Source organism: Semicossyphus pulcher, unplaced genomic scaffold (assembly GCF_022749685.1).
Source record: "Semicossyphus pulcher isolate SPU_LCO1_2020_fin unplaced genomic scaffold, fSemPul1.0.p SCAF_25, whole genome shotgun sequence".
NCBI lineage: Eukaryota > Metazoa > Chordata > Actinopteri > Labriformes > Labridae > Semicossyphus > Semicossyphus pulcher.
In genome coordinates, this window is record NW_027211699.1 from 8280970 (window position 1) to 8308623 (window position 27654).

General features: G+C 44.0%; 2 protein-coding genes across 2 annotated transcripts; one reads left to right on the forward strand and one right to left on the reverse strand.

Annotated features, from left to right (window-relative positions):
- The first annotated feature begins 573 nt into the window (after positions 1-573).
- Positions 574-12609, forward strand: rtbdn (retbindin). Its single transcript, XM_069676115.1, has 6 exons — positions 574-832; positions 2001-2180; positions 2730-2829; positions 4614-4742; positions 5475-5571; positions 10989-12609. The coding sequence occupies exons 2-6, from the start codon at positions 2021-2023 to the stop codon at positions 11331-11333; spliced, it is 831 nt and encodes a 276-aa protein (XP_069532216.1). The 5' UTR covers positions 574-832; positions 2001-2020; the 3' UTR covers positions 11334-12609.
- A 5467-nt stretch (positions 12610-18076) lies between these two features.
- Positions 18077-19821, reverse strand: junbb (JunB proto-oncogene, AP-1 transcription factor subunit b). The gene has a single exon (XM_069675990.1). It carries the CDS (start codon positions 19495-19497, stop codon positions 18517-18519), a length of 981 nt encoding a protein of 326 aa, XP_069532091.1. The 5' UTR covers positions 19498-19821; the 3' UTR covers positions 18077-18516.
- Between the last annotated feature and the right edge of the window lie 7833 nt (positions 19822-27654).

Below are 27654 nucleotides of genomic sequence, written 5' to 3' on the forward strand. Positions count from 1 at the left end.
AACTGCAAACGAACTTGCACGCACAATGTGATAGACGGGAATACAATTAAACTATTATGTAATTTAGTGGCATTGCTGTCAAGGTTGCCAGCTCCTGTTTAAATGATACAAAAAACTGCTGAAGTGAACCGTATCTTTATGATAACATTCAACCCCCTCAAGTTCACTGTGTTCCCTGCCCTCAGCAGAACCTGCAGTATTAAATCTCATCCTCCTCTGACCCTGTCATGTGGAAAAAGCCCTGACCTGGGGGGGAGGACGGGTGTGACTCAGCAGCACCTGTGAATGATCCCCTTTAAATTAAGGTGAACATTTCTGTTATGGGTTTAAGAAATCTGTTTAATTTAAGCGTTTTATTATTGCCTTGACAAACAGGGATGGAAGGCTGTCAACAAGGAGGATTTGGTAAACATCTCATGGGAGATTAACAAGAAGGGAGTCTTTTCAGTGTGTGTGTGTGTGTGTGTGTGCGTGCGCGTGTGTGTGTTCAGGAGAGGGAGGGAGGGAGGGAGAGAGAGAGAGAGAGGGGGAGAGAGACAGGACTTCCCAGCATGGGGCAGAGGGAGGGGGTGAGCCGCCTGGTGGAAGGGACCGAAATGTCCTTCATATAAACCGGTGACAGAGAGTGGAGCAGCGGCCTCTGGACAGAAGAGATCACCGCGCAGCACGGAGAGACACACGGACACGGAGCGGCGAGGACACCGAGCACCGCGAACAGACTCTGGATCCACAGCAACACACCGGAGAGGCAGAGAAAACAACCAGCTACAAACAAAGCTTTAAAAACCAGAGGAAACTAATCCGCTCGGAGCATCTTTAAACCCACCGACAGGTAACAAAAATAGACGACGATCTTTGACAGTTTCACCGAGCAGATTAAGCAACACCTGATCCGACAGGTCGTAACAATTAGACGAATGCAACATTACTATTAAATCAAAACTACTGTGTCATATGAGGATATATTAAAAATGTCGTGCCACAGCTGCAACAGAAGATAACAAAAATGCACTAAAGTGCCTCGAGGTCAGTGTAAACTCACTAATGAGCACGCCAGACTCCATAGAGAAAATTGATATTTTTTAATAGTTTGTTCTCACAGCTGCGCGACATTGACCGATTTAAATGCAGTTTTTTAACGTTATTAATAAGTAGGTTATAGAATACATAGGCTACTGCCTGAGCCTTGTTTTAATATATTGTATTTTTTAGATATGGTGCCTAATGATTTATTTTATTGACTTTCTTATCAATTAATGTTTGGAATTTGATTGTTTTTTCTTCTCAATGTTTCACTTTTAATACATGTTTTATTTGTAATGCTGAGAGACGTCATATATAACTGCTGTAGTTTAGAACATAAGGCAATCAATCATAAATTTCTATAAATTAGTAAAAATATAGCCTTGTAAATAAGTACAAATTGAGCTTGAAGTAAGGAAGTAGAAATGTGCCAAAGCTCTCTGTATTTTCTATTTTACGTATTTGTGCGATTCATGTTTTTACTGTATATATTTGTATTTTTGTTGATTAAAATCAGGGTCACACCTGACCTGTTTAGGACCATGTGGTCATACCCAGCAGATTTGTTTAATTCGTGCTATGTAGGCTACACATCGGTCAGCCTGCTCGTCAGATTAAACAAGCACGCATGTCATCCAGCTCAGCACGGTGCTTCAGTCGCACCTAATTAGGCTCACCCTGTCTATACTGGGTCACCACATGCGGAGATAAACAGCCTGCGCAGGATGTCTCACTCACACGCTGTAGCTCACTGTGTTCATGATACAAAGAGGCGTGAGGATAGTTTTGAAAACTGTTTTTACAATTTATTAGATTTTAAATTGAGTGTTTGTTAATGTAAGAACAATAATTATCATAGCACAGTCATGATCATGTAGGATAAACTGTGTTGCTTTGTTCTGTAGTTGAATTTCTGCAGGTGGTTCAGGGATTAGTGTTTTCTCTGCCGCTGTCCAATGTGCTGATCTCTCTTCCAGACCTGTTTGTGGCTGTAGACATGGCTGTCACCTCTCGCCTACTGCTGTTGATCTGCGCTTATTTTGCGGCTGCTCTGATTGGTGGAGCCCGCTCGGAGGGGGTGTGTCTTCAAGACGGCAAGCACAAGGCCACGCCTAGCCCAGAGCCACACCTGAGGGAGTGTGGGCTGTACGCTGACAGTGAGTGACTGCGTATTTGTTTTGAAACGCTGTGGGGTGAATTTAAAGGAGGATTGCACGGGGCAAAATTTCATTGCAGAAAATGGTCCAGCTCCTGAACACTAACGCTAACAGCCACACACAGTTAGAGTTACATTTCTGACAACAATTCCACCTTTAAGCAGCCAAACAAATAAAGTTGCCAGTGAATATGTGGTGCCGGGCTGGAGCCGTTACTCAGACGCTGAAACTGGCATCACTTCTTTCGAGTCTGGGCCTCATAATAACCTGAATAAGAGCTGCCTCCTCCCCTCCAAGCGTATCATCTATAATATGCGAATGGAATTGAACCTTGTCAGCATGAGAGCTCAAAATGCTGACAGCTCTTCTCCATAATCAGATGCACAAAACAGTTTGCGCTGGAATATCATGAGCGTAATATCCTTTGTGAATCAGACCTGGAGACGGGACAGATTGCAGAGGAGAGTGAAATGCTATTCTTTGTGAACCTGTCTGTGTATGTTTAACTGGCGACTGGCTGAACAGTCTTCCTGTCTTTGCTGCTGACAGATAGCTGCTGCACAGAAGACAACATCCAGGATATCTCCCATGTTCCCACCGTTACCAATAAGAACGAACCCTGGGACAAGTGTGGGACCCTGAGCTCTAAGTAAGTCTCACTATATCCTTTTGATTCTGACTTCTACTTTCACATTCAGTCATGTGTAGGACAGCTGAAGATAGACAGGTAAAAGAGGGGGAGGCTCGACTCCCGGTCGAGCCTTTGATCAGTGCGTTGAGGACTGTAGCCTCTGTACATGGAGCGCCTGCTCTACTAAAACTGAGCTGGTTGTTGTTTTAAGGCTATCCACTTTTGCACTTTTGGTTCAAGCCGACCAGGCTCATCCTCAGAAAAACCAAGTGTACCAAGTTAGCAAATAATGCTAGCGAGTGAGCTTTTAGCTGCTAAAGGGATCGATGTCTCTGTCAGGAGTTGGTGGAGACTAAAGCAGAGCTAAAAAAAGACTTCTATGCAACTCTGAAAGCGAAAACACAACGTATGTCCAGATTAGTGATGGGAATTGTGTTTGACTGAGGAGAGCTGGATCTGTGGCTCCTTCCTGTCTGAGACTTGTTCAAAATAACAGCTCGTCATTTCTTTGTTTTGTTCTTTCCTGCTGCGTTTTCAAGTTTAGCTCTTTTATTTTTTTTTTTCAAATATTTCACGACTAACATACATTTTAAATCCACAGTGCAAATACTTTGACTGTAATAACATGGCAGCGTTTTATCAAAAATTGTCTTATGAGCTATTTTGTAACTCTGGTGTCACAGTCAGGTCAATATTATTGCTCGTCAGTGAGTCCCATCTTAATCCCATCATGAATTTAAAGGGTTCTTCCTCGGCCCATGCCGACAGACAAGAAAAACCTCCCTGGAGTTAAATATTAAAGTTCAACTTGTTAGGCAGCCAGGAAAACAAACAAGATGTAAAAAGACAACTTTTAATATTGTTTTTACTCGTGATGCACCGACTGAGAAAATCAGGGCCGATACTGATGGCGGTATTTTTTTTCAATAACTAATTTTTGTAATTGTTAAAGCTCTCGTCTGGATAACGGGACCAAAATTAACTTTAATTATAAAAAATAAATGTATCCAGGCCTTCATCACACTTCATATTCCCAACACATCTTTTTATTTAAACTTCTTTCACATAAAAAGAATCTTTTTTGAAAGAATAACTGCCTGAAAAGCCTCTTTAGCTTGTTTTAGAATCACCTGGCCAGAGTACGAACATTTTTCATTGCTTACATAGCCAAAAGTCTTTCTGAAAACATAAACACTTTAATCTTACAATTAAATTTACTGCACAATTAAAGTGGTTCAATAATAAAAACATCGACACATGCCACTTTATATGCCGATGACTGATGTCTGTCAACACGGCCAACATCGGCCGATTCCGATGTTCAGCCGATGCATCCCTAGTTTTTAAAGGTTCGTTTCATTGCCGCCAAGAGACAAAATAAACAGTTATGTTAGATTTTATTAGTTTTCTTCTAAGTCTTAATTGAAGCTGTATTGAGTGAAACACATGAACACACGTGTGTAAGATTTTCCAGGTCTGTGGAATAAACAGTGTCAGTGGGTCGGTGTTTCCATTGATTACACTTTATTTATGCCTGCAGCACCGTCTAGATCAGAGTCATCCCTGTGTTAATGGGTTAATCCTGTCCTTAAGTATTAAAAGGTACCTCGGCGTGAATTAGGGCAAAGTGGCAAAAATAGAAACAAGAGCAGGTGGCTGGAAACAGTGAAGAAAACAGCCCAAAGAAATCAGCTGAAAGATACCAATATGAAGTACTCTGTGTTGTCGCCTGTGCTGAGTCAGCCTTCAGGGTCAACAAAGCTCATCATGTTCGTCCTAACCGGTCCCCTCTCTCTCCTCAGGTGTGAAGGCTTCCTGAAGCGCGTGTCATGTTTTTACCGCTGCTCCCCTGACGCCGCACGCTGGCCTCATCCTCACCGCCGCTCGTACATCCAGGCCGTGCCGCTCTGCCACAGCTTCTGCCGTGATTGGTGAGGCCGCCAAACACACTGCTGAGCAAACCTAAATCAGAGTCTGTATCTGTCTGCGATGGTGTCAGGAGAGAGATTAGCAGACAGTGTTTTATGGCAAGAAATAACTTGTACGACACAAGCGATAAGGTTACATTTATCAGAGTTTTCTTTGAAAGTAGGGCACAAAAACTCAAAGTCTGGGTTCATAGACGCCTCAGAGGATCCCAGCAGAATGACAAACAGCTTTGTGTCGAGGTATCTTCTGCTTTTAGACACAAACAGGGCTCCCCCAGGATACCCCAGGATTCTTCAAGTGAAATTTAAGACTTTTCTCAGACCTTTTTAGGAACACTGAGAAGGAAATTTGTTTTATGTTGCATTATGTAAACGAATAATCTCCAGGAAGTTAGTGAGCTGTATGAAGACTTCGTCTGGCAAATAACAGCTAATAAACCTGCCTGTTGTCTTTACACACAGATGACATGTAGCGTGTGCATTAGGGAGCTTTAGAAGTTGGGGTAGTTGTTGGTTTTTTGCATAGCTGTTTCAAGTCCTTATGCTAAGCTACGCTAAACTTCATATTGAGCCTACACACATGAAACTAGGGTACATTTTCTCATCTAACTCTCAGCAAAAAAAGTGACCTAAGAGACACAAAAAGGCGCCTCAGTTCAAGTATGAAGCACAAATAATAGTTTGATGTTCGGCCGTGTGAGATATTTGATGTTCATGGTTTCCATGTGTCTGCAGGTTTGATGCCTGCAGGATGGACATGACGTGTGCTCGTAACTGGGCCAGAGACCCCAGAGGACAGAACTGCACTGGAAACTGTGTCCAGTACCAGCAGGTAGGTTTTACTGCAGCTCGTCTACGACTGGCAGCTTACATCGCTTTACACTTGTGTTTGTTTAGGGGATGTTGTTGTTTTTTCTCTGTTGTTGTCTTTATCTTTTATTCTACGTGTTGTGTTTTTATGCTGATATGAACCTACGTGCCTGAAGTAGAAGTCACACTCGCAGCACAGCCTCAGTGATGGTAGTTTTTGTCGGTCCAGCACTTTTTTAGACTTAAAATACTTGAAGAACTATTTGATTTATTGCCATGAAGTTTTACTCAGACACTCGTGGTTCCTGGGGGATGAATTTTATCGAATTTGGTGATTTGTTGTTTTCTTGAGCCGACATGAGTGTTAAAGAAGAACAGTCTCTTTCTGCACTACTGAGGTGTCTAACCCAGGAGTGACTCCATCCATAACCGTGAAAAGCAACCAAAAACAAAGTGACGACAAACCTCGCCCTTCAGCGGTCAAAAAGTTTTTGTCCTTCCAGGATCACACCTGACCGAGACCACCGTCAGTACATGCGATAAATTACACTTGTGTTATTGCATAAGAACCCTAATTTGGCTCTAACAATGAGGCTGGCTGAACAACTTTAGGTTTGGCACACACAGAATATATTAGCAGAAAGGTATAATAATCTTCATAAATATGTTTTTATCAGTGGAAATCACCTGAAAATAAAAATCACTGTGTTCTCAGACCTTAGAAATGAGCCCTTTACATCTTCAGAGCGAGTCGGTCCTCTTCCATTAAGTCTGCAATGTTTCAACAGTAGTTCAGACATCCGAACACGGGCTCTGGAGAGGCCTATATATGTGTTTTTCTCTTGTTTCAAGGCCACTGTAGGTTCTACACGCTTAAAGGGGGAGAGCCAAGAACATTTAATACAGTACATACACACTAGGGGGGGGGGATCAGAGGGTAACTCACAATACGATGCACGATACGCGGACCACGACAGCGATAATATCACAACACAAATAACTTCTTTGGCCAATTCATTTCTGTTCATGTTACCCACATTCATGTCATAATCGCCACCATGAGAAGTCATGAAGCAGTGACGCTGTGAGTGAAAATCGCAGGGAGATCTGTTTAGAGCGTCTGTAGCAACTAAGGTGATACAGTGTGGGCTGTAACGGTGACGCGTATCGTTCCATAAAACAAAATCCAAAGTAAGTTTTAACATTTTTTTCAACAAAAGATGACCAAACGTACTGAAACAAAAAGCAATACAGAACGACTTGACCCACTCACCTTCTGTCCGCTTCCTGCCACCCAGCTGAACAGATGCAAATAATAACAAACCCCGCCCAAGTGTGAATTACCTGAAATGATAATTAAGCCATAAAAGGAGTGAAACGTAACACATAATCAACACAGGTAAAACACACATTAACTCTCCGACAGCGCCAAATATTTGTCAATTAAAAAATCGATATTTGGCGGCAGTCAGGACGATGATATATTGCCGTATCGATATTTTGATCCATCCCTAATACACACAGTGCTCCAAACAGCCTGCATGCAAGTCCAGTCTTATTATGAACAAGACCATTAACTGAATTTAGCTGACACTTTGTGGCCAGCAGAGCAGTGGTCACAGGTTTGAATCCCAGTGACAGACCTTCAATGTTGTCATGTGTCGGCGCAGGTAGAAGGTCACGCGTTGCGTCGCCGTAGAGACGGCAGTTGGCAGAGAGGTTGCGGTAAGCGAGGGGTTAACGGAGCAGGGGGACGCTGTGGGCTGAAGCATGAAAAGGTCCGGTCCTGCTTCAGTGGGCAGAGGCACGCTGGGTGATTTTAAAAGAGGAGAGGAGAGTTCGTCTCTCTAGCATCCGTCCGTCCGTCCGTCCGTCCATCTGATTGGAAATGGCAGATTTTTAGTGAGTGTGAGAATGCAAGGTTTGTGTGTGTGTCTCTCTGTACTCTGGTGCTTTGTGTGCTTGTTCACGCAGGCCGCCTCTAATGGCACCAAATAAGCTCCAATAAATTTAAGTAGCTCTCGAAACAAAGTGTATTTAAACAACTCCTGAATACAAAACAAATGAGTCACCACATTCAGAGAAGCAACCCTCTCAGAGCGCCTGCCTCTCGCCACATTTGGAGGTCACAGCAGCAAAGCTTCATTTTGTTTTCTCCGATTTCACAGCGAGCCGCCTCTCAGTCTGAGCTCACAGCGCGTTGGTTCACCTCAGGCTGCAGACGAGCTGCTCAGGAAGGCAACATAAAGACCTCTAATAACTGAGAGATTTTAAGCTTTTCAAACGCACAGATTTACTTCACAATCCTCATGAAACCTTTCCAAACTCCCTGAGAAGTTCGCCTCATGCATAAAAACAACACTCTGCGGTGTGTGTGGAATAACTACACACAAAGATACAGTCAGGATTTGTCAATTTGCATAGAAACAAGCTAATACATTTTAAGGCACACATAGGCAGACTCACTCACACATCCACTGCATGCAAAAATCCCTCTGGCACTCTGTCTCACTCTCTCTTTGTCCTCGTTGGTAACATTATTTACCCGCCAAGGTCTTACTTATCCCGGCGTCAGACACTCTTTCTGCTTGGGGTTTTGTGGGAACGAGGTTATTTCTGCAGAGAGAGGCCGCGATGAGCCGGACGCGTCGCACAGAACACATCAAGGATAAGATTTATCTGTCAGTCTGTGGACCAGAATGGGATCTTAAGGGAGGGAAAATGATCAGGTGGTGTTACATTATAGTTTTAGTAATGTCTAATAGCTTACAAGTTACAGCTTAGAAATTTGGTACAGCCAAGATGACCATTAAATCCTCACTTAGCTGTCGTTATAAGGGGAGAAGTACAGAGACGCAGGGGTTGTGAATTTGCATTTTGCAGGGTATAGATATTTAGGAGCTGCACGGTGGTGCAGTGGCTGTCGCCTCACAGAGAGAAGCTTCCTGGTTCAGACGTAGTGGGCCTTTCTGTGTGGAGTTTGCATGTTCTCCGGGTTCCTCCCACAGTCCAAAGACATGCTCGTTAAGTTCTCTAAAAGTGCCGTAGAGTTTGGTGCTGGTTTAGATCAGCGGTGAAATCGGCGGCCCCACCCTCGGCCCTTTGCCTCATGTCATCCCCCACTCTCTGTTCCCTTTACCAACTCTATCTACTGTCCTCTCCACAAATGAAGGCATTAAAGGCCCCCCAAAAAATCTTTAAAATAAAAATAGTTGTGAATGTGAGTGTGAAAGGTCTGTCTCTATGTGTCAGCTCTGTGATGTTAGCTGGGATCGGCTCCAGCCCCCTGACCAGGATAAGATCGATGCTTTCTTTGTGCCTGTATGTTAAACTTCAGCTGTGGTGATGTCTGATGTACTTTTTGAAGAAGCGTCCTCCTGTTTGTTTCGCTCATCTCTCAAACGTAACTTTTAACCTCTTAAAAAAAACTAAAATTCAAAGGATAAAGATTTAGCAGAATACACTCATAACCTAAGTGAAAAGAGGGATTAAAAAAGCTTAATAAAGTATATTTCTGATCTCGCCCCCCAGCAAAGAGACGACTGTAAGACGAAATACATCTTTTGTCGTCTCACAGGTTTAATCCCCCTCTCCTCTCTGCTTCCTTTCACACCAGGTGTGATGTCGGGGGGGTTCGGACAGAGAAGGGCAGAATTGAAAAAGATAAGGACATGAAGGATGGAGGACAGAGCCCCGGGAAATTTCACTATCTCACTTATTCTATCGCAGCATGTCGTCTAAAGCCACTTATGCTTGTACTGAATTAGCTTTGGCAGCTAACGCTGTCTGCCTGCCCGGGGAAGGACAGAGATGTGTGTGAGTGTGTGTGCACCCCTGTGTGTATTATGTGGTCGCTGAGATAACACCTCAGTGTCAGACAGAGGGTATACAGTGTGTAGTGGAGAGAAATCCTCTTTGTCCTTACACGGTAAATATATTACAGTTTTTTCTTCTCTCGGCGCCCTGTGTGACTCAGTTTTTAATCCCCCAACAGACAGGAGGATGAAAGGAGGCAGACGTCGGGTTGGGGGGGGGGGGGGTGGAGAGAGAGGAAGATGCTACAAAGGAGAAAAAGAAGAGATTTACAAACAAAGAGTGCAGCAATAAATAAGAGGAGGAAAAAAAGCATCAGGGGGATAAAGTGGAAGCGAAGTCGGGGACAAAGTGAGCTATAGCAGGAGACACAGCGGTGACTTGGCAGCACGCTGTATGAGGCTGTCACTGCGGGCAGGACGGGAGCTTTAACACGGGAAAAAGCTGCATGTGTGTCACTAAACTTCACTAATTACCTTTTCTAAGAGTGTGTGTCTGGAATCATCACAGTTAAACAGCTTAAAAGTTGAATAGTGATTTGTTTTTTGCAGCGTTGAGCAATACACCGTCTAATCCTCATACGCGTCTTATTAGCGAGGAGCATCATTTTCCACGCTCTGAGAAAACGAAGCGCTTGTGTCAGCAGTAAGTTGGAGTTTTCCTCAGAATGTAACTTCATAAAGACGCAGCGCGGTGATGAATTAGCTGTCAGATAGAAACCGAAGGTGCTGGAGCCGCTTAGTTTGGATCCGTTCCCCTGCTCTGTGACAGCATCATCCTCCTACTGTAAGGAGATACCAGCGTGAGTGCTTCAAGGTCGTCATCCCGTCTGGTAATTTGCTCTCGGCTCTGGTGGAGACGAGGTGAGACGAGCTGCAGAAGCGGCGTTGGAGAGCAGCTGCCAGGTGCCTGCAGGTCGTCTCTTAACACCTGGGTGTTTGTTTTCAAGGCCGACGCTGCCCGGAGAGGCCAAAATCAATTATTCTGATGGATGTTTACACGAAAAGAACGGCTGCACTTTGTGGATGTTGCAAGAAAAGCCGTGCAAATACTGATTCACTGCAATACCAGTTTCTCCACAGCTATGGCACCAATTTCAAATATTATTGCTTCTCCTTTAATTATTCTCTCATCATTCAGTGGCACCCTGCTGGCTATTACAAAGAATGCAGGCTTTTAAACATTTGAAATTTCTGCTACTTGATACTAAACTTCAGTGGGAAATATATTTAGTGTAGCAGCTTTAGCTTCCACTTACTTTGATGTTAAAACACGTTACAAACCTATAAAATCCGATGCTTTTTTTTAAACGATGGAAGGCCTTTAATATCCACTCAGATAACCTCAGAGACCTGCTCAGGTGGATGACCTGAGAGTTTTGTTAGCCACGAGGTCATCATGTACTAAAAGTGATGATAAAGGAATTTTACATTTTTTCTTTTGTCATCAAGTCGACATAAAATGTCAAATGTGTAACCAGTTGGACCTTGGAAGAAACAATTCTGAATCACTTCCAGCTTTGATACTTTTGGTGCATTTTGAAGGACAAAATAAGTTCGTCAGAGGAGGTGAATGTCTCTCCTCTTCCAGTAAATATTCTGTGTGTGTGTTTTTGTGTGTGCACAGATGTACCAGCACGGCAGGGACCTCTGCGAGAGCCTGTGGGGGGACGCCTTCATGACAGTAGAGGATGAGACGGAGGAGGTGGGAGAGACAGGAGCGGAGGGCGGCGGCCGCCCCTGCGGCTGCCTGACCCTGAGCCCCACGGACAAAGACGTGATCGCCGCCCTCAGAGCCCAGCAGGACGACCCCGAGGAGCTCGACACCACCAAGACCGGCCTGCCTCAGTACAGAGCCCCGTGCCAGACCAAGCTGCCCCTGCCGGCCCGGAGCGTCAGGAAGGGGAACTCTGTGCTGCGTAAACGCTCGATCGTGGTGGATGACGTGGAGGGGAGCGGAAGCGGCCTGTAGAGAGCAGAGAGAGAGGGTAATATATGTAGAGATAATCATCTAGATCATAATATACAAGAATCTATCTCTTGATAAGGAGTTGTTACCTCGCTCCTCTGACTAACCTTAGCACACAAACCGATCTCTTATCTTCATTATCATCACATTCTGCAGATAATCTGAATCTGGTTTTAAACAATAATGCAGCAAAGTAGCTCGTAACACCTCCAGTTATAACCTGCTGATTAACTTAAACAACTTAAACAACTTGAAATAAAAACTTTTAAGAGGCTTCAACTGTGTGAGACACTTAAAGGGGTATGCCTGTGTTTTTCAACCTTGGCTCTATTTTTAGAAGTTTAGGTTTTTAAATGGCTACTAGGTTTGTTTTTACCGTCCTCTTCTGTTCCTCTTTAGTTCCTCTTTAGCGAGAGTTTACTTCCTGGCTAAATAGGGATCTTCTCTTCATTTTGTCTCACACTCAAAATAACAACCTGAGCCTGTCGGTAGCCAAACAAGAGCTTTTAGTGGACTTAAGTTGCTCACATGTAATTGCCCCAAAGGATTACATTAGAAGCCATTACAGCTGTGTCGCTGCTGCCAGCTGAAGCCGTCTGCAGGAGTAACTCCAAAAACAGTTTAGCCTGCTGGTCATTTACAAACGTAAACATACAAAACAAGGAGCCACGTTGAAGAATTCAGGAGTTTCCCCTTTAAATCTAAGAATATTTTAAGGTTCTGTAAGGGCTCTGACCTCAATGATAAATATACTTATTAAATTTCATAATGGCTGCACAAATCTTTGATTGAAAGTCAACTAGGGGAAGATGCTCCCTGTGCATGAATCAAACGTTAACCAGAGGACTTTACCTGACAGTAAACCTGTACCAGTGCTTCTCTCTCCTGCTGCTCCTCCCAATCATCCTCTTTAATATATGCATTAGTCAGTTGTTGAATACAGATCTTACTGTTGTGATGCCGGTCGTGCAAACTACACCCCATAGGGTGTATGATATCGCAGTATTGATAATAGTGAATGTAAATTAGGCTTTCTAACAGAGATGAGCGTAAAGGATGTGCTATGGTAATAACAGCATTCACACCAGCGGAGGTTGTTTTGGTAGTTTGACCACATATTCCATTAATACTGTTTCTTTTATAATTACATGGTGTATTTCTGGAGTGAGGCTGTTAGACGTAAATGTTTTGTATAAAAAGGGAAACTGATTCGTCTGATTTATGGTTGTTAAAATTGGTGTTTCTGTGCTTTTCATTCTCAATAAAGACGTCCTTTCTAAATGTGTCCTGAGACTTTCGTCATCCTTCTAAGTTAAGTCTGTTTTCATCTCCAGCTTCTTGTGTCGGTCTGAAGCAGATATTCACGCTTATGGAAAGTTCAATGACTGTAGTGTTAGTGTTCGTTACGTCTCCTCTCGCCGTTCCTCCTCTACTCTGCTACTCGGGAACAGAACGCTGCAGGAGACCCATTTGTCAACAGAGCTGTCAATCATGAGGCCACACCCCCTTTTTATAGCATCAAATAGCTAATTAAAAGTGTCAGAAAAATTAACAATTGGACATAAATCAGCATGATAAGAACTAACTATAATGACAGAAACCATGTGTGAGAAAAATGTATTTTGATTTTATAGTTTGACTCATGTCCCATCTGTTAACATGGAGGAGGCGGGCTTTATGAGCTATACTGCAGCCAGTCAGCAGGGGGCGATAGAGAGGGTTTGGACTCACTTTGGGGAGCTGTCATGTCGGCCATCTTTTTACACAGTTTGTAGCTGTGTCCCAATCCTGGGGCCGCACCCTTTGAAGGACGTATTTGAAGGCCGATTGCGTCGCAGCTGCCGCGTCAAAGGCTCTTTTCTTTTGCTACAAAGGTCCATCAGGTGCATCCTTCCCGGCCCAACGTAAATTGAGATGCATTGCGTGCTTTTCTTTAAAGTAATAGCTTAAGTTAATCGACGTTAGTTATACTAGCTAGTAAGCCCGCTAGCTACCTGTTGCTAGGTGACAGGAGCAGCATTTGGTAAGGGTAGGGGTGGGAACAGCTGGTGAGGCAAACCGTCTCATCTCAGTTCAGCTTTAACTATCTACACAGGCTACGAATGACGCATCTTCCGTGGACCGCATCCTTCGAGGGCCGTGGCCCCTGGGTTAGGTCACAGCTCGTGTGCGGTACGTGAAAGTGGAAGTGGCTGGACGAGTGTCAAAGGGCCGAGGGTGGGAGTCGAGCCCGGGGCTGCTGATTTAACCACTGAGCTTAACCGGCGCCTGTTTTTTTTATCTCCTTAAAAGTGATTAAAACACAGATTTGACACAATAAGATGAGAGAAACAGTGGGAGCCCTCTGCAGGTGTATCATCATGATGATAGTACCACACACCACTTGACGTTCTTCTGTCAGAAGGGCAGACGGAGAGGCTCAGTGCGACTGCGTGTGGTTGCTTTAATCCTCTGCAGCTCTTTCTGTAGAGTCCTGATGATATACTCGATGCTGTAAGCTAATAATGTGAAAGTCATAATCACAGAATACAGATGGCAGAGCCGAGCGGAGAGGATCACAAAGGATGCACATTTCAGCTGAGGATTGTGAGTCTGCAGCATAAATGAGACGAGCTTATCTTTTTAATTTGTTTCAGTTTCACTTCAGACGTTTTCACAAGGCCGATGTCTGACACAAGCTGACGAACAAATGAGATAAGGTCTTTTTAATTTGTCACTGCAAGGCCAAAATGTGACCTTTCTTTCTTTCACTCATTTACTCTCACACGCAGAGAACATCTGATGTTAATAAATGTTGCCTTTGGTGTCTACGTCATGTCCCAGAAAACACAGCAGACTGTATTACTTAGGAGCTGTTATATTTAAAAGAACAAGACCCTCCACAGCATCTGAAGTTTCTTATTCAGGACCTTCCTTTGACTTCCTTTAAAATATCAAAAGTACAACGACTAATAGAGCCATTAAAACTTCATGATGGTGAAACCAAACCTTATCCTCAACCACAGACAAATGGACGCAGCCACCTTGATGCACCCATTGGTTTTTGGACCCCTGTTTGAAGGCCTCAAGTTTGGCATCACAGCTGCCATTTTTTTGGAGCAGGAAGTGACCATATTTGGACTAGAGGTTCAAGCTTGAGGAGTGAGTGGTGGGAAGTCAATGCTCAAGGCTAACCACAGCGTCTCCTGCAAAGGGTGAATGTAACAAACCAGGTTAGCAAGACTTGGAGTTTCGTGCGGCTACTTAAGAAACCTTGAATGTCTTCTCATTCAGCTGTAAAATTGGACATTTCAACATGGGGCCTAATGGGGATTAACTCACTTTTGGAGCCAGCCTCTAGTGGCTACTCGAGGGACTGCATCTTTTGGCTCTTCCTCATTTTTTCCCATTACTGAAATAAATATATGATCTCCCATCAAAGTCAGTCTACTCTCTTCTTTTCCACTTTCCTGACCGGCCTCTCCTCCCCATCATTCATCATTTAAATACATTTTCATTTCACAGTCAGAAACTCAAACGAAATCCGGACTGTACTCTAATCCTTAAAACCGTGCATACAGACAGATTTGCTTTAATAATAAATAAAGGCAGCTCTCTCAGTATATGGGGATGAGTATAGAGAGCTGCTTTAATACCTTCGCTCATCTCTGCACAGTAAAAACACACTTATATAAAGGCTGCACAGGGCTGCACAGGGCTCATCTTGTACCTAATGAGGAATGTTTAACAGGAGATATAATTAGAGGTTTAACTGCTGCTGCAGGTACAGGTAAGTTACATGTCTAAGATAAATACATGACTCTTCCTGAGGGTCGAAACTGGTCACTTTACTTCTGTGACATTGATGTTTGTTATGAGAGATGTCCTGATGTAATAAAGGCATTTGAAACCAGTTTTCTACCCTGACCACCTGCTATCCCTGTTTATCTACTTCAACAGAATAATAAATGTCCTGCAGGCCAATAAAGTCTGATGTTTCCTGGGGTGAGTCATTTTAATAATACATCTTCATTTAGAAACAAAAATGTCCCCTGTATTGTGTTAGTGTGTGTGTGTGTGGGGGGGGGGGGGGGGGGGGGGGGGTTTGAATGTAGGACAGTTATTATTGGCGCTAAATCTCTCTCGGTTGTTGGTCATGATTTCAGCTGTTCTCGTGTTCTGCCACAAGATGGCGCTGTGACCCAACAAACCCTCCAAGCTACACTGTGACGCACAGGTTTACACTGAACACTCTTCTATAGGTCACTGTTAGTTTAGCAACACGTACACAGTTATTCATCTCTTATTAAAAGTATTCTCTTTGAGAAAGCTTTTGCAGTTGTTAGACGTGTTTTTTTTTATTACGTATTACTTATATCGTATAATTTACTTCGACTTTAATTCGTCTGTTTTCTTGTCTTTCATTTCTTACTGTTTCTGCCTCGTCTGGTTTAATTTATTTTAAGGTAAAGTACTAAAAGGTGCCATAAGAATGAATTTATTATTTATCTTTATTCTAGTTAACTTGACTTGACTGTCACTATTCTGGTCCTGCTGATTTACCCGGAGAGACCGAGGCACTGCAGAAGAAAGTTAGCTTTAAGCTAGCTCTTGTACAATATATCAAATGTTTACATTTACGTTTAATAGTGTAATTGGTCCCTTTAATGATACAAGAATTTAAAAGATAACTTACTGTTTACTTTAGATGCAGGCAAACTGTTCAGTGTGTCACAGCTTTGTCATGCCACAGCCAAACTAATGACCTCCACTGTGCTGCACTGATACATAACTGTTATTATCTGAGATTTTATCATAACTATTGATTTGATATATTGTGTTTTCAAAGTTCAAAGTCCTGTTGTGTCTTCAATGTGGATTAAATTATGTCCTTTGTGTCTGCAGTAAACTTCCCTCAAACTCTCGTGAGAGTAAAAACATCCTCTCGCCAAACGAGCTCTCTGTCAAACTCATTCCGCAACTTGTGATCCAACTTTTGTGAGAGGCTCAGATGGCCGCGGTGAGGTGGGAGGAATATTCATGTTATTCTCGAGAAACAACAGAAGAGAGAGCGAGCGAGAGAGCCGGGCCTGGTGTGTGTGTGTGTGTGTGTGTCTGTGGGAGGGGAAGGGGGCTCGCGGAGAGGAAAATGAAACCCACCCAGAGCTCTTCATACGTCACCGTTCGCATCACAGATGTTCCCACAGACACTCGGTGTGGGTTGTGGGCCGAGGCGTGTGGAGAGCCAGTATGGCTTCAATTGGCTTGTTTTTTGGACTGCGTGGCGCATTGTAATATGTAGGCCTGCTGTGTGCGTAAACGAGCAGTGATATTTAAAAGTTTTCCTTTGAGTAGGAGCCGCGCTCGAGTTGGCAGTGAAAGCTGTTTGACGCCTTTGAGCGCAGAGGAGATGTTACTCTGACTCGGATGACTCTTTATGCACATTCATTAATATTTTATGATAAATAAACATTCCGCGCCTTCACATCCAAACACCGTAGTTCTGTTTTTGTTCTGATCATGAATATCTGAAACTGTTGAATGAGGTGAAAACAGCCTCAGTCTTACTAAAACATGTACATCCCCTGAACTATAGGTTTCTTTATAAACGTCCTCAGAAAATGAGAACCTGCGTGGGCGTTCTGGGTTCTGTTTCCACGCTCATGGCACAAAATATAAGTTGTTATTGATGGAAATAAGTGTGAGATAACTGAGGTTAAACCTTCCTCTCCAAAACACGTTGAGGTGAAACCCGCAGCTCTCGCTCCCTCACTCCTTTGAAGTGGTTTTATAATTTAAAGTTACGTTATTTTGTGCGTCTGGATCCCATGAACACCTTCAGTGACCGCTGTCTGTAACACAGGGGCCTAATGACTCATTCATGAACTTAACGCGGGACTTTCCTCCATCGTTTGAGCCCCTGGTGCCGCACATATTTGGCCGCTGATGCGTCCCAGCAGAATGTTGTCCTTGGCAGCGCGCACATCTCCGTCCATACACACAGATGCTCCCGCGCGCTCTGGACGCCCACTCCTTTTTACCCCTTACTCTGCCAAGCGGCGTGGCATCTTGAGACGCCCCCGACATTCCTGAATCCGCTGTCACTTCCCCTCTTGTGCAAATCTTTCAATTATACGGACACCTCCAACATGCATTGGACGCGTGAGTGGCAGTGACAGGCTGCTCCCACGCGGATTTATGGACGTGATTATGGATTCATTTTAATAACCCTCGTCTTTAATCATAAAAAACGAAGATACAAACGCTACACTAATGTGGGTTTCATTACTTCCGGGTGTCCTTTGGACCAACTTCTACCCGCGTTCCTGATAACAAGGTTGAACTTTGCTCCATTCGTGCGTGACAGCTTCAAACTTTAGTTTCACAATAATAAAAGGAAATTCCGCCACCCTCATGAGACTCGCAGGACTTAATCGATACAATAGAAGGAGGGATAGATGAAACTGGTTACCTGGGCGGGGGTTCCCAGAAATCCTCCCATGTGACGCAGTATGCAGCAACATGCCCGTAAATGGGCATGCCCGTGCGTAATAAGGAAAGGCCTTCTACGTGAGCTACGCTCGGAACGTAAGAGAACAGAGTGTGCTTAATATGAGATGTGGTAACTGTTATGGTGACAGGATGAGAGGAAAGAAGCTGCTTTGTGCTCCTCTTTATGTCCCTGATTTATGCACGTGGTGTGTTTGTGATGATTGTGTCTGACCGGATGTAAAACATGTGAAACAAACACTCAAGTCAGGTTCTGGTTCATTTTAAGACACTTTACTTAAATACACATCACAAATAAAAAAGACAGTGTAAACATTGGACATCATCAGTTTGCCCGGATCAACCGGACAAACCAAATAATTTACACAATGAATAAATGCAGCATTGCATGACGTATCAGTTGCAAAAGTACAAAGAAATACAATAATCTTTCCCATTTTCTGCCTTTAGCAGAGCAGACTTCTGCTCAGGCTGGATGCTGCCCTGGTGTTCAGGCTAATATGGTTCTTTGAGCGATGTCCAGCATCCGGAAGTACCATTTCTATCAGTCTTTTCACCCTAAAAGCCTAAAGAGTTCTCTACACACAGCCCTCGGCTCGTGTTGCTGCCAGTGCTGACCAGCTGTTATCCCAGTGCTGCGCATGCAGATCATGTCTCCAGTGTTATTACTTTTCAGTCTGTAAGAAGTCTCTGGTGTTTAAAATGCCTCCATCTTGCTTGTGAGCATCAGCTGGCAGCCGCTGCTCACGTGTGTCAGGACCTTCTGTTTGAGCTGGGCGACCTGATCCCGGAGCACCGACGCTGTGCTGGACAGCCCCGCGTTGTCGCTCTTCAGACCCTTCACCTTGTCCTCCAGCCGGGCGATGCGCTCCAGCTTGCGCCTCCGGCATTTGGTGGCCGCTAGCCGGTTTCTCAGCCTCTTCCGCTCCGCCTTGATCCGCTCCTGGGTCTCCAGGTCGATCGGGGACATTGGAGGCGAGCCGTCACTGCTGAGGAGGTCCGGCACGGTCTGGGGTTCCTCTTTCAGACCGACGAGCCGCTGCGGATGGAGTCCGGAGCCGGGCAGAGAGTGCTGGAATGGGTGCGTGCCGTGCGTTGTCTGCGGGTGGCTCTGTTGGTGCGGTGGTAAGTAACTGATGGTGGCTGTGGGGTAGCTGGATGCGGAAGACAGGCTCGTGTTCGGGCAGTAGGCGCTCAGTGTTGTGTAGATGGGAGGCTCGGGCTGCAGGGCGGAGCCGAAGACACTAGAGGCCGCCGCCGAACACGTCGTAACTCCACCGGCTCCAAGGGACACGTTAGGAGGAGGCATCTGGTTCATCTTGTGCAGCTCGTCCAGGGCTTTCACAAACCCCTCCGCAAAGCCCTCCTGCTCATCGGTGATGCCCCTGTTGTAGAAGTACTGTCCCGGGGTGGGAGTGGTGATCACCCCGTTACTGTTTTGGATGATGAGCCTCTCGAGCTCTGGGGACGCGAGCTTCAGGGACCCCACGTCTTGCTGCCCCCCCTGGTACAGGTCTGTCTCGGCTCTCAGCTGGGATTTCAGGTTGCGGTAGGGCTCTGTCAAGTTCAAATTCATATTCTGCTTTAGCAGTTTGTAGTCGTGCATTGCTGCATCTGAGTGGCCGTAAGCCAGAAAAGAGTCGTCATGATAAAAAGGCTGTTCCATCTTTGTAGACATGAAAGTCGTAGGAAAAGTGAGCTTACCAGCTGCTTAAAGAAACACAGTCTCCTTATAATCAACAAATGTCAGAGTCAGCAGTGACAAGCATCAACTGAGGCACTCGGCGTCTCTCTCAACAGTGTCCCAAATCAAAATGAATTAAAAATCACTCCAACAGGAGAAAGAGTGGAAGTCCAAGGTCCAACAAAAACTCGGTGTCAGTGAATAAAGTCTTTTTCCAGAGTCCGGTTTCTGTTTCTTCTGTGTCCCGTGAAGGAAAAGTTACAACTTGGAGCTCCTGTTAGCTTGGTTGATGTTTTACTCTTGGGTGCTTGTTGAGGTGTGTTCAGACAAACCCATGCGTGGCTTTTTATAAAGGCATGGGCACCAGAGCGGTGCAGCGCTGTGATTGGCCAGGCAGCTCGTTCGCAACGCCCACCGCGTGAGACGTCAAGTGACGCTAATGCCGGGAAGAGGCGACTGTAAACAAGCCTGTAGGCAAGAGAGAGCACCGAGGAGGGATCGCAGCGGAGACCGGTGTCAGAAATAGAAGAGCGCACTTTATTCATACGTCTGTGTGCGCGTTTACAGGTTGAATAAGTGGTTGTTGCATAAGCAAAAAGGCGAGCTACTCTGTTGGACCTAAAAGCTCTTTTAATTCATTGATCCATGTTGTTACACCTTCAATAAAGCGCCATTATTAGTTTAAGATCATCTAAACCAACCTGTCTTACATTAAATACAGATCAGTCCAGCTACAGACTGGGGTTGAATCCATGAGAATGAATTATAACCTATATTAAACGCCGGACTGCTGTTATGATCGTCCTGTGGAGGAAGTCCCCTGACCTTATATGGGCATAATGACGTACAAGTTCCTCTCCGGGAGAACCGGAAAGCCACGCCCAACTGGGCCTCATTCCAGCAGCAATCCTGCTCCTGTCTAAACCCCATCCGTGAGCAAGTTAGTGAGGGACTTTCTGTCCCAGCAGGGAGGAGAAATGAAAATACAACTGTACACAATGTATGTTAGAAAGACACTACACAGTCTACTATTCAATCTAAGCCAAGCAATGCCCCCAAATCACATTAGTGCCACAAAACAACCCTGAAGTAACCTTTCTTTGATCATTACTGGGAAGTGAAGTAAATTATGACCCAGTTAATTATCACAAAAGATTCATGTTGTGTGATTTAACATTTGATCTCTAAGGCCTCCCTCACTAAAACTACCATTCACTCATTTTCTCTATCTGTAAACAATCTGTGGTTTTAACAGTATGCAGAGAAAGGAAATGTGATTCCTCAACGGTGCACCTGCTACAGTAGTGGAGAAGGGAACCTTTGTCTCCTGTTTGTAATTCTTCCAACGCCCACACACAAGAACACAAATGCCTCCACCGATGTATCCCATATCCATGCACAGACAAAACAAGTCAGGTAGGATGCTTTGCTTCGGCGAGCGTTAAATCCTCCGGCTGCACCTGAGGTATGAATCTCTGATCATGTTCAACAGTCACTTTCACCAGGTAACACATCAATAATGTTTTGTTTACAGATGTGTGTTGGAGACATGAGTACATTTGATACACCTGAATAAAAAACACAAACAGGCAAAGGATCAATCTGGATTTCTTACCTTTTCCGTGTCTGATGTACCGCCATAGCTCTTTCAGATGAGTTCAAGGGCCTGTCTTGAATCATGCTCCAGTTATGTTCTGCTGGATAAATGATACACTGGAAGTTAAACAGTATTAATTACACACAAGTGGATATTATAGCAATTTGTTTAATGACTCGTCCATGGCAGTTGGATTGTATCAACCATAATCTATAACATACAACTATTTCAACTGTTTATCTTCTACTGCACCTACTAATTGTAAGTGTTTATCACAGCATAAGCTAACGGCCTCAACTGTTTATCATACATTTAGCTAACAATTTATACTTTTAATCATGCTGTAAGCTAATTATTTCCAAATGTTTAGAAAACATTTAGCTAACTATGCAAACGGTATGTCACACTTTAAGCTAACTATGTGAACTATTTTGGCATACTTTTAGCTAATGATCTCAAATTTTAATTATACTTTAAGCTAACTATGTCAACTGTTTATCATACTTCTAGCTATCTACACCAAATGTTTATCACACTTTAAGCTAACTATGTCAACTGTTTATCATATATTAAGCTAACACTTTAAACTGTTAATCATGCTTTAAGCTAGTTATTTCCAAATGTTTATAGAACATTAGCTAACTATAGGAACAGTATGTCACACTTTAAGCTAACTATGTTAACTGTAGTCAGACTTTAAGCTATGTCAATTTTTTATTATGCTTTAAGCTAACTATGTCAACTGTTTATCATACTTTTAGCTAACATTTCAACTGTTTATCATACTTTAAGCCAACTACGCCAACTGTTTAATATATTTTAAGCTAACTATGCTACTATTTCACACTTTTAGCTAACAATTCAACTGTTTATCTTACTTTAAGCTAACTATGCCAACTGTTAATCATGCTTTAAGCTAGTTATTTCCAAATGTTTATAAAACATTAGCTAACTATAGGAACAGTATGTCACACTTTAAGCTAACTATGTTAACTGTATGTCACACTTTTAGCTTTGTCAATTTTTGATTATACTTAACTATGTCAACTGTTTATCATACTTTTAGCTAACATTTCAACTGTTTATCATGTTTTAAGCTAACCATGTAAACTGGTAATTCACTGGTTATAGCCAAACATTTCAACCTTTTATCTAACTATGTCAACTGTTTATCATACTTATAGCTAACAATCTACAGTCTTGCTTTTTGCTGTTTGACCCCATTATCCATTCTGAACCTCTCTAAACCATTTATCCGTTACTTGTAGCCAACTGCTTTAACTTCTGTGTTCCCTTGCTGACTAGTTTGCATTGTAAGCTGCAACATGTGATGACAACTGGCTTACTGGTTATTGACAATTTAACAGGATTAGCGTCACACCCATTTGTTAAACTATTCAACTTTTCTATCCATGTTCAAAATACTGAACACAATGTTCATCCTTTTTGTTAAAATTGATTTATGTTAATGAAGTTAATTATGTGGAAAAGATTTAAGCTACAAAATTAAACATCATCATATTTGTGTTTTAATACAAGTGCAGCCCCACCTTATGTTATTTAACCTTTCCTATTCTCATCCAACACACTTCAGCGAGTGTGTTAGGGGCCTTTGCCGGGGAAAGGGGCTGTTTAAAGCTTTCAACACCTTTTCCCTTTGGCAGTGAACAGTCACGTCTCCCGTGTAACAACATGTACGTGTTGGAAAAGCACATACAGAGATATTTGCTCCAACAGACCCATGTTTTCATGTTTAGGCCTCAAGCGAATAATCCTGTTAGGGCAGAAGTTACTCAACATCTTTTTACAACGTCACTGAAAGAAGAACACAACTCTTCTTGACATGACTTGGAAAGTTGGCTGAAGTGTGACATCACCACTTTTAGGGTCCCCATGCCAGAAAATAATGGCCTCATGTCAGGTAATTCTCTGGCATTCAGGGCGACTATTTTCATTCTATGCCTTTTTGTCAGTATCCATGGGAATATGAATAAACAGAGGAAAACAACAGTTCCTGGCAGTGTTATGCCTCCACTTTGCCACCTCCCTTATAAATTCTATTCTCTGAGCAGCTGCCTGTTTCTGCTGCTGCTGCTGCTCTGCTCAGGCTCAAGTTTTATTCAGCGCTGCGGTCGAGGTTGACCACAGCTTCAGTGACATTTTGGCAGAGCACAACAGTATAGGGTCCAGAGTGGTGAGTGTTTACGGGAACACTCGTGAGGTGGCACCGTGCCATCCTGCCAAATGTTAGTCAAAAACACCGAGCAGTAGGAGAGACAAATGTGTGAACGTTGAGGCAGATGTACGATGTGTTATAGATTCATATGTGATATTGTTTTTGTCCTGAGCAATCATTATTAGTCACCTCATTAATTATCAACAGGAGTGCTGTGAGTCTGGGCGGATTCAGCTCTGAACAATGGCATTTGGTGATCAGTTAAACACTTTAGTTATCAGGTTTTTTCAGCTTTGGTGAAAAAACCTAGCCGACATATTAGTCACGTCTTGTTCAGTCACTTCTCTGTTTAGATTTCCAGCTCTGTGCACTCAAGTTCAGAAATCCCTCCTCCGAGTTTTCCACAGAAGTCCTACTTATCGCCACAACACGCTCCAGGACTCTGTGTTGATATATTTTATGCATATTATTTTTGGGCAAACATTCAAAGAGTTCCAGGGCAGGACAAGCTTCTTGGCAACACACTCAGTTTTAACAGCCGGGATCTCGTGGACGAGAGCCAAAACTGACTGAGTGTTACCTGCTCTGGGTTCCTGGGTGAGTTTGGGAAAGGCAAGGCCCGAGGGTGGGAGGAAGCTGTTTACCGTAACATTAAGCAAAGTGTGCGTGTGTGTGTGTGTGTGAACGAGCACGTATATCACTTTGGGTGGAGTATGCAAGAGTGGATTTTTGTTGACCACAATGTGAACATCTGCATGAAGGGAGGAGAGAGGAAATGTTTCTTCATTGTCTCACACATCTCGCCTCCTTAACTCTGAATCTAAAGACACTTTTTTCTGCCCTCTATAATAAATAACGGAGACTGAATTCTTGGCATTTTGTGGCTTTATTTGTATGATGTCTGTGAGTAAGATTAAGCAGTATTTTGGACAATATTAGTGCACAAACAGAAGCAGTTAAACACCATCTTATCCTTTCTTGCTTGCATCCTACATACAGGGAAATCCCCTTAATTTCTTCACCCTATAGATTCTGTCTTGAACAAAGCAAGCCTTTCACAATAAGGTGCTTATGGTGAGGACTGAGCTCTTCTCTCCTCCTCCTCTCAAACTGTCCCATTGTGTCTCACCACCTCTGCACAACTCTCCTTTTGTCAGAGCCGGGCTGCAGCCTACTCGTCGTCTGCTTTCGGACAGCGCGGGGCCCTTTTTGGTTGGCGCTACGGCTCGGTCTCTGTGACTCAGAGCAACCAGGGGCCAATCAGAGGTCAAAGCCCCGAGCTCCAGTGTCTTTCCCCTGACCTTCACAACTCCTCCAAACACCCACTCAGCAGAAAAGGAGCCGGGGTGAGCGCAGGGAGAGCGGGTGGGCAAGGGGACAGAGAAAGACAGGCTCAGTCAGATGAGGTTTGTTTGCGGCTGACTCCTTCGCTTGGACATAATGGGGCCTCTCATCCATAGAGCTGCTGTTCTCCTTTGTGACTGTGGTCACATTATTGCCAAGTCTATTAATAGAGGGATCCATCACGGTTTACATCATCATCATTATCATCCCCGTCAACATCACATGATGGTGTTTTCCTCCTCTCGGCTCTCGATGATGTTGATCTATTAACTCTTGACCTTCATAAAGGCAAAGTTCAGGAGATTTTTTTATCAGAGATTCTCCATTGATTCCGAGGTCTTGGGGGCATCTTCAAGGCCTTGGGGGCATCTTTGAGGCCTTGGGGGCATGTTCGAGGTCTTGGGGGCATGTTCGAGGTCTTGCATTCTGCTTTAATAATGCAGAGGAACTGAAATTGTGTTGGTAAAGACCCACACCCTGACTGTGCTATGACTTGCTTCCAAAGAAGTAATATTTATAGAAGTATCATGTTTGATGGGAATCAACTTGTAGAAATAATACCCAAGAATTTGAGTTTTTCTTTCATTTTGAGTGTTTATGATTTATTTTTAACCATCAGCATGATTTGAGGGACGGCAGTGCCTGTTGGTCAGCTCTTCTGCTTTGGTGCAAAATGATCCCACCAACTGTTGGATTGATTGATTGCGCGTCACCTGTACAGAAGCTGCAGTCCTCGATCGATGGCCCCGGGTTCGGCTCCCATCCTCGGCCCTTTCCTCGTGTCATCCCCCACTTTCTCTTCCCCCTTCGTCTGTCTCTTTCAATAAAGACAGAAAAGACCAATAAATAAATAATTGGATTGAGGATAGTTTCCCTTTAGTGCCACTGATAGACTGTAATAATAATGAAGGAAAGAAGAAGGGGCGGGACTACCAATATCACTTTGTCAACAAATAAAGTGGAGGAAGCTAATCCTCTCGTTTTTTCGAGGGTAAAATCTCCAGGAGTAGAGTGGCTGCTAACGCCAGGACACGATTCCTTTACATTGTTTTTATGTTTTCTTTGTAAAATTTCCTTTAATAAAAGCAAATATTAAGCACACAGGGAAATTTAAAACAGACTTAACTGTCTCAGAAGCGGAAGTGCTGCCAGACAACTTTCGTAACCCAGCTGGGTTAAGATCTGTTGATGAACACAGGCCGTTAGCTAGCGAATGAGCTAGAAAATGTCCGCTGTGAAATTATGAGCAATATTTTAATGCATTGTATTTGTGAGAAACGCAACAAAAAGCTTAAAATACTACTTACATTTTGAATGAAGAGCTGTTTTATTGTCATTGTGAGCATGTTAGCCTGCTGAGCTTAGCATTCAGCTGCGTAAGCACAGCCTCACACAGTCTGTTGTCTTCAGATTTACTGACACTAAATTGACAGATATCTGGACTGATAATCGTTTACCCCGTCAGGCTTGAACAGCTGACGTATATCAGCACAGTGATGGACACATGCAAGAGTCTCAACGGCGCCAAAGCAAATTAAAAAAAGATCTTGCTGATCTTGGCCGGAGAAAGGCTGCACCTACGCCCATGCCCATGGCAGTGTACCTGGGAAGTGCAGGAAGTTAAATCTAAACGTCGATCATTCGGAGACACAGTGTTCATTACATGTCACTGAAATTCTTACACTTCTTACAATCGTGACTCTCAGCTGTTACACGCCATGACATCCATGCTGACACTGAGTTCTTCATTGTTCTTCCGTTTTCCCGCAAAGTCAAATCATTTGGTCATTTTGGGAATCAGAAAAAGGACGACTTGTCTCAAACAATCCTGGGAGAAGTTCCTGTGTGCATCAGCTCTGTCACACCCTCCTTCTCACGTCTTTATGATAAAAGGACGTGGACGGGGCGGCCTATAGGGAAGCCCATTGGTGTCACGCACGGTGCTGTCCATGTTTGTGCTTACTGGCGGGACTCTGAGGTCTCCTTTGCAGCGTCCTACGTCGGCCCTGCTCAGTGAACCTGAAAGCTGCCTGTAGGAGCGGTGAGTCAGGTGGCTGATTGGAGCTTCAGGGGGCGGTGTCGCTCGCAGGCAGCAGGACATTTTCTGTAGAGTGGGAGAGGGAAGAAGTGATGGAAGAACAGTTAGTCAGCCAAAAGTGTGAGTCCAGTGATGTTAACAAAGAGGTCAACGTGTATCGCTGTGTCCAGAGGCTCCATTCAACCCTGCTTTTGCTCCTTCACCTATCCTGTCCTGCTTCCTTCCCTCTGTCACACATAAACTCCTGACAATTTCCAGAAAATTGAAAGACATTCGGGTCTTGAAATTTTTCAGAATTGCCTTTCACACATGTCCCATAAAGACGGAGATTGTCAGTGTCGGACGTGCTCTAGCAACTCGACATACTCCGTTTGGTTGAGGTGAGGTGAGGCTCCTTGTAGAGTGTGCAGGAGGAGGAGGAGTCTTTCATAATGGTGACTGTTTCTGGGTTAAAATCACTAAAACATGTATGCGGAAGTTTCTGCAACAAAAATACAATCGTAGAAAACATAATACTGGCGACTGAGGCAAGCTTGAAGTCGTGGATTCAGACGTTTGCATTCACACATGCATCCCTCCTGGACACCGTCAGGAGTGCAGCTTGTCACAGCGTCAGAAGGAGTCTAAGGTCAGGGAGCCGGTAGCACAAGACATTTAACATAACAGAGGGGAATGTGGGGTGGGTGTGTGCGGCATGAGAAAACAACTGGCTCCAGATCTTTTCTCTGCGTGCACAGCTGTGTGTGTGTGTGTGTGTGTGTGTGTGTGTGTGCGTCTCAGGGGAGGAAGGATTTAAGATAACTGACATTCTATCCGCACAAGCTTGAAGTGGTAAATAAAATACTGCATGAATTCCTCCTCTCCACTAAAGTCGACACACATTCGCCGCTTGCCAAGCTTTCCTTTGAGCGGGTTATGCTTTGGCTCAGTCACGCCGCCGCAGCCGCTCGAATGTGTGTTTCCTCTCTGCTTCTTTATCTGCCACATGGTCCCAAC

Excerpts from the sequence above, each read along its gene's own strand:
- rtbdn (XM_069676115.1), top strand. The coding sequence starts at position 2,021 with ATGGCTGTCACCTCTCGCCTACTGCTGTTGATCTGCGCTTATTTTGCG. Across the intron at positions 4,743-5,474 it reads CACAGCTTCTGCCGTGATTG|GTTTGATGCCTGCAGGATGG; the intron begins GTGAGGCCGCCA and ends ATGTGTCTGCAG. Across the intron at positions 5,572-10,988 it reads ACTGTGTCCAGTACCAGCAG|ATGTACCAGCACGGCAGGGA; the intron begins GTAGGTTTTACT and ends GTGTGTGCACAG.
- junbb (XM_069675990.1), bottom strand. The coding sequence starts at position 19,497 with ATGTCTACAAAGATGGAACAGCCTTTTTATCATGACGACTCTTTTCTG.